Here is an 11,852-nt window from a genome sequence, read left to right on the forward strand (position 1 = left end):
TTGCTCCATCAAATCTGAATGAGATCCTCGATGGGTAGAGTAATCTTGGTTGTAGGTTTGTCTCTTTCATCACTTTAAATATGTCCTACCACTCCCTTCTGGCTTGCAGAGTTTCTGCTGAGAAATCAGCTGTTAACATTATGGGGATTCCCTTGTATGTTATTTGTTGCTTTTCCCTTGCTGCTTTTAAAATTTTTTCTTTGTATTTAATTTTTGATCATTTGATTAATATGTGTTTTGGCGTGTTTCTCCTTGGGTTTATTCTGTATGGGACTCTCTGTGCTTCCTGGACTTGACTGACTATTTGCTTACCCATATTAGGGAAGTTTTCAACTATAATCTCTTCAAATATTTTCTCAGTCCCTTTTTATTTCTCTTCTTCTTCTGGGACCCCTATAATTTGAATGTTGGTGCGTTTAGTGTTGTCCCAGAGGTTTCTGAGATTGTCCTTGATTTTTTTCATTCTTTTTTATTCTGCTCTGTGGTAGTTATTTCCACTATTTTATCTTCCAGGTCACTTATCTGTTCTTCTGCCTCATTTATTCTGCTATTGATTCCTTCTAGAGAATTTTTTATTTCATTTATTGTGTTGTTCATCATTGTTTGTTTGCTCTTTAGTTCTTTTAGGTCCTTGTTAAACGTTTCTTGTGTTTTCTCCATTCTATTTCCAAGATTTGGGATCATCTGTACTATCATTACTCTGAATTCTTTTTGAGGTAGACTGCCTATTTCCTCTTCATTTGTTAGGTCTGGTGGGTTTTTACCTTGCTCCTTCATCTGTGTATTTCTCTGTCTTCTCATTTTGCTTAACTTACTGTGTTTGGGGTCTCCTTTTCAAAGGCTGCAGGTTCATAGTTCTCGTTTTTGGTGTCTGCCTGCTGGTGCATAAAGTTGGTTCAGTGGGTTGTGTAGGCTTCCTGGTGGAGTGGACTGGTGCTGGTGTTCTGGTGGATGAGGCTGGATCTTGTCTTTCTGGTGAGCTGGACTGCATCCAGTGGTGTGTTTTGGGGTATCTGTGACCTTACTATGATTTTAGGCAGCCTCTCTGCTAATGGGTGGGGTTGTGTTCCTGTCTTGCTAATTGTTTGGCATAGGGTGTCCATCACTGTAGCTTGCTGGTCATTGAGTGGAGCTGGGTCTTCACATTAAGATGGAGATCTCTAAGAGAGCTTTCACCATTTGATATTATGTGGGGCTGGGAGGTCTCTGGTGGACCACTGTCCTGAACTCGGCTCTCCCACCTCAAAGGCTCAGATCGGACACCTGGCCGGAGCACCAAGGCCCTGTCAGCCACATGGCTCAGAAGAAAAGGGAGAAAAAAAAGAAGGAAAGAGAAATAAAATAAAGTTATAAAAATGAAAAATAAAAAATATATTATTAAAAATAAAAAATTAGAAAGTAAAAATAGAAAAAGGAAAGAAGTGAGCAACCAAACCAAAAAACAAATCCACCAATGGTAATAAGTGCTAAAAATTATACTAAAAAAAAAAAAAAAGACAGAACCCTAGGACAAATGGCAAAAGCAAAGCTATACATACAAAATCACACAAAGAAGCATACACATACACACTGGCAAAAGGAGAAAAAGGAAAAATGTATGTATATTAAAAAAAGGAAGAGAGCAACAACCAAATCAATAAACATATCTACCAATGATAATAAGCTCTAAATTCTAAACTAAGATAAACATGAAACCAGAAACAAATTTGATGCTGAAAGCAAACCCCAAGTCTATAGTTGCTCCCAAAGTCCACTGCCTCAATTTTGGGATGATTCGTTGTCTATTCAGGTATTCCACAGGTGCAGGGTACATCACTTTGATTGTGGAGATTTAATCTGCTGCTCCTGAGGCTGCTGGGAGAGATTTCCCTTTCTCTTCCTTGTTCGCACAGCTCCTGGGGTTCATCTTTGGATTTGGCCCCACTTTTGCGTTTAGGTCACCTGAGGGCATCCGTTTCCCTCCCAGACAGGACGGGGTTAAAGTAGCAGCTGATTAGGGGGCTCTGGCTCCCTCAGGCCAGGAGGAGGGAGGGGTACAGAATGCGGGGCAAGCCTGCGGCGGCAGAGGCCAGCATAATGTTGCAACAGCCTGGGCATGATGTGTGTTCTCCCGGGGAAGTTGTCCCTGGATCACGGGACCCTGGTAGTGGCGGGCTGCACAGGCTCCCGGGAGGGGAGGTGTGAATAGTGACCTGTGCTTGCACACAGGCTTCTTGGTGGCTGCAGCAGCAGCCTTAGCATTTTATGCCCGTCTCTGGGATCCACGCTGATAGCCATGGCTCGCGCTCGTCTCTGGAGCTCGTTTAGCTGGTGCTCTGAATCCCCTCTCCTCGCGCACCCTGAAACAATGGTCTCTTGCTTCTTAGGCAGTTCCAGACTTTTTCCCGGACTCCCTCCCAGGTAGCTGTGGCTGACTAGGTGCCTTCAGTCTGTGTTCATGCAGCTAACTCCAGTCCTTTCCCTGGGATCTGACCTCCGAAGCCCGAGCCTGAGCTCCCAGCCCCCACCCGCCCCGGCGGGTGAGCAGACAAGCCTCTCAGGCTGGTGAGTGCTGGTCAGCACCGATCCTCTATGTGGGAATCTCTCCGCTTTGCCCTCTGCACCCCTGTTGCTGCGCTCTCCTCTGTGGCTCCAAAGCTTCCCACCCGCCATCTCCGCCAGTGAAGGGGCTTCCTAGGGTGTGGAAACTTTTCCTCCTTCACAGCTCCCTCCCGGAGGTGCAGGTCCCATCCCTATTCTTTTGTCTCTGTTTTTTCTTTTTTCTTTTGCCCTACCCAGGTACGTGGGGAGTTCCTTGCCTTTTGGGAAGTCTGAAGTCTTCTGCCAGTGTTCAGTAGGTGTTCTGTAGGAGCTGTTCCTCATGTAGATGTATTTTTGATGTTTTTGTGGGGAGGAAGGTGATCTCCACGTCTTACTCCTCCACCATTTTGAAGCTATCTCCTTACTGTAGTTTTGATTTGCGTTTCCCTGATGATTAGTGATATTGAGCATCTTTTCATGGGCTTATTGGCCATCCTTTTACCTTCCTCAGAGAAATGTCTATTCAAGTCCTTTGCCCATTTTTTGAGTTTTTTTTTGGTGAGTTGTAAAAGTCCTTTATATTGTCGGGATGTTAATTCCTTATCAGATACGTGATTTGCAGATATCTTCTCCCATTCCATGGGTTGCCTTTTCACTATGTTATATATTAGTGTCTTTTGACGCACAGAAGTTTTTAATTTGGTGAAGTCTAATTTATCTGTGTTTTGTTTTGTTGTCCTGTTCTTTTTGGTGTCATATCCGAGAAATCATTGCACATTCCAGTGTCATGAAGCTTTTCCGCTATGTTTTCTTGTAGGATTTTTTTAGTTTTAGAAATTACATTTAGGTCTTTGATCCATTTTGAGTTAATTTTTATATATGGTATAAGGTAAGGACCCAGTTTCATTCTTTTGCACGTGGATATCCAGTTTTCTCAGTAAGTCTTGTTGACAAGACTACCTTTCTCCATTGAATGGTCTTGACACCCTTGTCAAGTTACTCATCACTGTATATGTGAGGGTTTATTTCTGGGCTCTGTATTCTATTCATTGGTCTCTTCTTGCCAGTACCACAGTTTTGATTAGTGTAACTTTGTAGTAAGGTTTGAAGTCAGAAAATGTGAGACCTCCAACTTTGTTCTTCTTTTTCAAGATTATTTTGACAATTCAGAGTCCCTTGACATTCCATATGAGTTTTAGGATGGATTTTTTTCTATTTCTGCAAAAAAAAAAAATCTTTAGGATTTTAATATGGATTATATTGAATCTGTAGATTGCTTTGAGTAGTGTTGACATCTTAACAATATTAAGTCTTCCAGTCCATGAACATAGTATGTCTTTCCATTTATTCATGTTTTCTTTAATTTCTTTGAGCAATTCTTTGCAGTTTTCAGTGTACAAATTTTTGCCTCCTTCGTTAAGTTTATTCCCAAGTATTTTATTCTTTTTCATGCTATTGTAAATGGAATCATTTGCTTAATTTCATTTTTGGATTGTGCATTGTTTATGGTATAGGAATAAAAGTGATTTTTGTGTGTTGATTTTGTATCCTGCAACTTTGCTGTATTCATTTATTAGTTCTAACATTTTTTTATGGACTCCAGGGTGCTTGGGTTTCCTACACGTAAAGTCATGTCATCTACAAACAGAGATGGTTTTACTACTTTTCTAATTTGAATGCCTTTTCTTTCTTTTTCTTGCCTAATTGCTCTGGCTAGAACTTCTAGTATGGTGTTGAATAGAAGTACTGAAATTGGGCATCTTTGTCTTGTTCCTGATCTTAGAGGAAAAGCTTTCATTGTTTTACTTTGAGTATGATCTTAGCTATGGAGTTTTCATATATCGTATTTATTATGTTGAAGTAGTTTCCGTCTATTCCTAGTTTGTAACAAAAGGGTATTGAATTTTGTCAATTGCTTTTTTTCTGCATCAAATTTTGAGATGATTATATCATTTTTCCCTTCATTCTGCTAATGTAGTGTATTACACTGATAAGATTTTCATATGTTAAACTATCCTTTCACTCCATGAATAACTCCTACTTGGTCATGGTGTATAACCCTTTTAGTGTATGATGTTCCATTCAGTTGCTAGGGTTTTGTGGAGGATTTTCACATCAATATAATAGATATTGGTCAGTAGTTTTCTTAGAGTGTCTTTGTTTAGCTTTAGTATCAGGTGATGTACCTTTAGCCTTTTTTAAAAACATATTTCGCATTCTAAAAGAACATGATCTTGATGAGCTAATGTTTCGACTCAGGCTCATAGAGTTTTAATTCCATTTCCTGCCAGCTTGTTTTACATAACTTTGATTAAGCAGTTGGCCATCCTGTGGAATTTACAGGAACTCCATTGTGTTATATTGCTTTAGATTGGAGTTTATTGTGGGACAGGTACATTGGATCTTATGGATAAGTTTACGTTACTGAAGATTCATTATTAAGATTGGTGAGATACTGCTGGGAGTCTACATAATTTTTATCATAAATCTAGTTTTTTACCTTTTACTAATTGACCAGTTCTCTTTATAATGCCTGGATTATTTTAGTATTAATGCAAACATTTAACATAGAAATAATTTCAGCTTATCCTGCCTAGCTTTTATAAGCACCATAAAGCTTCTGGTAACATAGACATGTTAGTCAGATATTTGTGACCAAACATGCCGCTTCTCTAAAATAAATCCCAGAATTGCAAGATACCTCTCCGGTCTACCCTATAACTAGTGGCTATCTAGCCCATACTGAAAAATTGTAAATGAAAAAAAAGGCACCGTTTTTTGTTTCTTTTTAGCATTATGATTAGGGTTTAAGGCTTAAAACTTTTAAGAAATTCATGTTTGTTTTTTCAAGTTATCTCTTCATGCAAATTTAAGTTTATTTCCTCTATCTAGTCTTTCTTAGAATAATTCTTGAGACACTTGCCCTTTTTTCCACCTCCCACTGCTTTCTCTACTCTGTCCCACCATCTCCACTCCTGCCTACATCTTGTGCCTAAGGCCTGTTTTAAAAACAGAGCTCCAACTGTAGTATTTTCCCCATTCATTCCCTATTTTTAATTTTCAAAATGACAGATTGCTGCCTTTGATAATGAATCTGACATTGACAAAAATAAGGCTTTATTTATGAATTTTTAGTTCTGAATTTATTTCAGAATCTAGCTTGTCCTTTTCCTATTAATTATAGTCTACTTAGAAGCTAGAAAAATTTTACCCGAAAAGGGAATTGAAACATCCGTATCTATAATGAGTTCAAAATAACAATTTCTTGAGTAAATTGCAGATGTTATCCATGCTGAACTCAGTGTGATGCTGATATCCTATGCCTGAGTAGAATTTACTGTGAATTTTTTGTTAGAAGCCTTCCAGAGTATGTGCACCTTTAAGGCATTGGATTAGCTTTGTAAAAGATACTTAACAAGTATTACTTTTTTCAAAAAATTTATTTTGTTTATTTATTTATTTTTGGCTGCGTTGGGCCCTCATTGTTGCACACGGGCTTTTCTCCAGTTGCAGCAAGTGGGGGCCACTCCTCGCCACAATGCATGGGCCTCTCATTGCGGTGGCCTGTCCTGCTGCAGAGCATGAGCTCAACTGTTGTGGCTCGTGGGCTCCAGAGTGCAGGCTCAGCAGTTGGGCACATTGGCTTTGCTGCTCCGCGGCACGCGGGATCCTCCCGGACCAGGGCCCAAACCCGTGTCCCCTGCATTGGCAGGTGGACTCCCAACCACTGTGCCACCAGGGAAGCCCCACAAATATTACTTAATGACATATTTCTTAATCCTTCTACTTAGGACTGTATCTGTTATCTTCTATCACGAATGTAAAGTTCCAGTGTCTTTCCCACTGCTCTGACCCCAGTGGTTCCTGTTTATCTCTTAGCCAACAAGACCAGAAACAAAGGGTTGGATGCAGAAAATGAGTTTGTTATAAAATGAATCACTGGTGGCTTTGGAGTCAACCCTTATCTCTCTTTCTATCAGATTAGTGTATTGGATGGCTAAAGTTCATTTTTCAGCTTTAATTTGTGGATTTTTTTTCCCTCTCAAAAGATACTTTGCTATAAAGAATGCCTTACTCTTTTTCATTTTTTGTACCCTGAACATTTAGATTTAAAGACTTAGTTCAAACAGAATAGTCTAGTTTAGGAATATCACAGTAGGATTACCAGTTCTTAAGATAATAAAACATAATGCTTTTTGGATGATCAGAAATCATTTTAGAATCTTTCAGGACCTTTGGGGCATTTGCATTAGTATCAGTTCATATAAAGACTCTATATATGAAAGGTTGAAGGTATTGAACTGAATTTACTCTGACATACTTAAAAACAACAACTTGACTGAGAAGGACAATACTATATGATATTTATATGTGGAATCTAAAAATCAAAAACAAGCTCATAAATACAGAGAACAGGTTAGTGGTTGCCAGGGGGCGAGGGGATGGGTGAAACCGATGAAGGGAGTCAAAAGGTACAGACTTCAAGTTATAAAATAAACAAATCATGGGGATATAATGTATAGCGTGGTGACTGTAGTTAGTAATGCTTATTCCATATTAACAGTTGCTAAGAGACTAGATCTTAAAAGTTCTCATCACAGGAAAAAAAATTGTGTTAACTGTTTGGATATTAACTAGACTTATTGTGGTGATCTTTTCACAACATATACAAACGTTGAATCATGTTGTACACCTGAAACTAATGTTGTATGTCAGTTATACCGCAATAAACAACAACAACAACAAAATCTGGTATCTCGTTTGCTTAACATTCCTTTCATGTGCTCATAAAAACAATGTAGACTATTGGGGAAATTTTTAAATGATTTTGCTTTCTCACTTATTTTGGAGTCAAACATTTTAGTGTATTATGTGACATTTTAGGCTTTCTAGTCATTTTACCTGAACCAAAAAAAGAGAGAGACTTCTGAATACTTGAAAAATTATGTATTCATAATGATCATGATGCTGGTAAATCAAACCATCTAATTTTAGTATTTCTCACTTTACATAGTTGACAGCATAGAATAATAGCATATAACATCTTTACCAAAAAAATGTTTAAGGTAGTTTTCCAAAGAGAATTTTGTTTTAATATATTTTCTTTTGCCATAGCAGTGAACTAGTACTATAAAATAAAAATTTTATGTAATTTAATGCATCAGCGGCCTTAGGTATTTATTAGTCTTGGCCAAAAAGCCCATGTTCATGGTAAGACATAAATTTGAGAAATTATTTACTTGATTTTTTGCATCAATGTGCTATCTTTCATGTTAGGTCTATCATTTGGCAAGTGTACGCTTACGTGATTTATGTTTAAAACTGGATGTTTCGAATGAGTTAAGAAGGAAGATATGGACATGTTTTGAATTCACTTTAGTTCACTGCCCTGATCTGATGAAAGACAGACATTTGGATCAGCTCCTCCTTTGTGCCTTTTACATCATGGCAAAGGTAACGTATAAGTTGGGGGAAGCTCTTTGCCGTAGTTACCTGTATTTGAGGCCTGAGGTGAAAATCTGTTGCACTTGATTGTTAGTTTGCCTTAAGTGCTACAAGCCAACAGTGGTAAATTCCAGCTACTGTATCTATTTCTATGGACTCTTCATTACTTTCTTTTTTTTTATTTTATAAATTTATTTATTTTATTTATTTATTATTTTTGGCTGTGTTGGGTCTTCGTTGCTGTGTGCGGGCTTTCTCTAGTTGCAGAGAGTGGGGGCTACTCTTCCTTGCGGTGCGTGGGCTTCTCACTGCAGTGGCTTCTCTTGTTGCGGAGCATGGGCTCTAGGCACACGGGCTTCAGTAGTTGTGGCACATGGGCTCAGTAGTTGTGGCTCACGGGCTCTAGAGCGCAGGCTCAGTAGTTATGGCGCATGGGCTTAGTTGCTCCGCGGCATGTGGGATCTTCCTGGACCAGGGCTCGAACCCATGTGCCCTGCATTGGTGGGTGGATTCTTAACCACTGCGCCACCAGGGAAGTCCCCAAGCCTGAACTTTTAAGGTAGTAAAAGTCATAAATGGTAGTGGATTTTAGTTATTGAGTGGCCTGAGGTTAATGGCTTTCTGCAAGACTGCTCTCAATTCTAACCTGTAATTGAAGTTTTTGTTCAGAGCCATTTTTCTTTTAAAAGCAGTTGATAAATGCAGTTCTTATTTTCCTTAGGTAACAAAAGAAGAAAGAACTTTTCAAGAAATAATGAAAAGTTATAGGAATCAGCCTCAAGCTAATAGTCATGTGAGTTACATTATTTTTCCTCCTGTCCCAAAATAGATTTGTACTGTTTCTCTGCTGACAAGTCATGTAAAAGGTAAACTTCTTTTCTAGTTTTGCTATAGATTTTTTTGGTTTAATGGACACCATTAAACTCGAGACAGTTTTAATTAAAAAACAGGTTTCAGTGGAAGCCAAAAATCTTGCAGTTTCTGACTAATCTATATTATTTATTTATTTATTTATTTATGGCTTCATTAGGTCATCATTGCTACACACGGGCTTTCTCTAGTTGCGGCAAGTGGGGGCTACTCTTCGTTGCTGTGCGCAGGCTTCTCATTGCAGTGGCTTCTCTTATTGCGGAGCACAGGCTCTAGGCACACGGGCTTCAGTAGTTGTGGCACACAGGCTCAGTAGTTGGCTCATGGGCTCTAGTGCGCAGGCTTAGTAGTTGTGGCACATGGGCTTAGGTGCTCCACGGCATGTGGGATCTTCCCGGACCAAGGATTGAACCCATTTCCCCTGCATTGGCAGGCGGATTCTTAACCACTGCACCACCAAGGAAGTCCCTATATATTATATATGCATATACTTCTCACACGTTCTCTTATTCCATTTGTTCATTTATTTGAGTAGGGACATTTTTCACTAATGAAAAATATTTATAATAATAATATTCTTTAATCATATAAGACTTGATTCTCTGATGATGTTTAAATCCAGTGAAATTTGAGGATATATTAAGTCTAGCTTCTTTTTCCATCTGATAAGAATCTTAATGTTTGCATCTTTGAATAGATATCAGGCATTTCTGATATAATAGCCCTGGTGAGAATTCTGTACAGCCTTTCAGTCATGGAAATATAAAATGTTAGCGTGACGTGGCACATAGTAAGCATTTAATAACTGTTAGCTCTATATTATTGTTATTATTGTAGCTGAAGAACACAGGATTAGGTTACCTTAAGGCCTTGGTCATTCAAGAACCTGATTGCTCTGCTCTAAAGGAGCATAATGGCCTCTTCTCTGGCCCAGTGATCTGCCACCTTAGACAAAAAGAGAGATGTGGTAGCTCAGATATCCCTGGCCCCAGTACTAGTAGCCATACCCCATTCTATCAGAGCCCCACAGATAGTTTCACTTCTTAAGCCCCAAATACACTGCTAGCAATATAGAGATATTAGAAGAGCCAAGTATAGGCATTTCTTACATCCTGTGACAAGGTGGAAGAAAAATTCCCTTAGGAACAGAGCTTAGAGAGGTTCAGAGTATCCCTTAAGATCATTAAGTTAATGTGGGTCAAAAATGGTTTAAGCCACAGCTTCCTAAATATTCTCTCAATACCGATATCCATAGGATGAGGGGGAATGGATCATTCCTTTCAGCTACATTGGAGGTTAAAAACAGTTTAGGGGCAGGGAGGGGAACAGATTTTCATGTGGCCATGTGAAAGGAGATGGGCGTGGGTTGGGAGCAGGAAAACAAGCCCCAGTGAGATCAAATGAGTCTCATGTAAGAAATTAAAAAGAAGAAGGAATAGGTTCATATCTTTTAAGTTGCTTTTATTTGGCAAAATCTGCTCATCAGTGTTTAGTTGCTCCTTACTTAATTCTTCTATTTTGTAACCTTCTGCAGTGGTTTTATTTCAGGTGGTAAGCTCTGCTTCAGTATCCCCTCTTCTAAGATGTTTGCCGTAATCTGCATTTACCAAGGGCTACTAACATCTTGCCCTTGGTTATCACCCATACAGACAAATACTTTTTAATTGGCTTGATATCTTGTCCTTATTTTGGTTTTGCTTAACCTGTGCCTCTTTGTGACTCAGCAGTCCTTTTTGTCCCCTCTGATCTATATAGGTTTACAGAAGTGTACTGTTGAAAAGTATTCCAAGAGAAGTTGTGACATACAATAAAAACCTAAATGGTGATTTTGAAATGACAGATTGTGGTAAGTTGCCCAATTTAAGATTCTATATGTAGTACACTATTGGTTACATTGTATATAATACAGTGGATGTCCTGGAGTTAATTGTGTAGGTGGGGTGGATAATGCATATGTGTTGGAAAGAAGCAAATGACTTTGAGATAAGTATGGGTCAGGTACCTCCCTCCACAGAAGTTGTGTATTGAAACCATTAATTTATCCCATGTTAACTGTGTTTTAGAAGTTTTCTAGTATACTTATACACTTTAATAAAAACTCATAAAAGACAATAAAATTCAAGACTAAATCTGAATGACAGGGAAAGTAAGATAGCTGTCAGTGATCTGCCTGTGGAGAACATTAAGGAAATGTCCTGGTCATTAATAAGTGTATAGGTATTCTGCCACCGTCAGCAAAAGCAAGGTCGCCACCTTGTTACTACCATCATGCTAAGACTTCAGGCACTAGTAATCTTTTTGAAAGAAAGAATCAAATGTTCAGTATTCATATGTTGATAAGTTGTAAAAATGCCTTTTCAGCCCATCTCTTTTCCTTGTCTCATCTGTCTCCTTTTCCTTGTCTCACTTTCCATTACTTAATGTATATATATGTGTACATGTGTATATAAGTACTGTAATTTATTTAATTTCACAGTGTGGGACTTTTAGGTTGTTTCCAATTATACACAGCTTTGTGAGGAACATCATTGTAGGCTGATCTTTGGTCCACATCCTTAGGGTAAATTCTTAGAGAAAATTGACTGGGTCAAAGACATTTTTTTTTTCATTACCCAAATATCCATGATCATTATGGTGTCTACTGGGATCTGAACTTTTAAGATCTTAACAAAAACATTCTTTAATAATAATGTCCTAGAATCTGATCCCATCTAAGGTTACACAGGCCAAACTCAGTTCTTTTTACATAGATAAATTATCCCTGAGCCTTTTCAAGGCAATGAGAAGAAGTACATTAGGAAGTAAACCTGACAAAATACAAAAAAAAAAACCTACCCGGGGGCTTCCCTGTTGGCGCAGTGGTTGAGAGTCCGCCTGCCGATTCAGGGGATGCGGGCTCGTGCCCCGGTCCGGGAAGATCCCACATGCCACGGAGCAGCTAGGCCCGTGAGCCATGGCCGCTGAGCCTGCGCGTCCGGAGCCTGTGCTCCGCAATGGGAGAGGCCACAACAGTGAGA

The 11,852-nt window shown here is 38.9% G+C and overlaps 1 protein-coding gene across 1 annotated transcript in view; it reads left to right on the plus strand.

Moving 5' to 3' along the window:
• Positions 1 to 11,852, plus strand: part of RBL1 (RB transcriptional corepressor like 1) — a 75,192-nt gene that overhangs the window by 50,734 nt on the left and 12,606 nt on the right. Inside the window, exons 17-19 of the mRNA XM_007447731.1 lie at positions 7,798 to 7,974; positions 8,687 to 8,758; positions 10,591 to 10,681. Coding sequence (XP_007447793.1) covers positions 7,798 to 7,974; positions 8,687 to 8,758; positions 10,591 to 10,681 — 340 coding nt within the window. The remainder of the gene's footprint in view (positions 1 to 7,797; positions 7,975 to 8,686; positions 8,759 to 10,590; positions 10,682 to 11,852) is intronic.

The sequence above is a fragment of the Lipotes vexillifer genome, unplaced genomic scaffold (genome assembly GCF_000442215.2).
Source record: "Lipotes vexillifer unplaced genomic scaffold, Lipotes_vexillifer_v1.1 scaffold397, whole genome shotgun sequence".
NCBI classification, from domain to species: domain Eukaryota; kingdom Metazoa; phylum Chordata; class Mammalia; order Artiodactyla; family Lipotidae; genus Lipotes; species Lipotes vexillifer.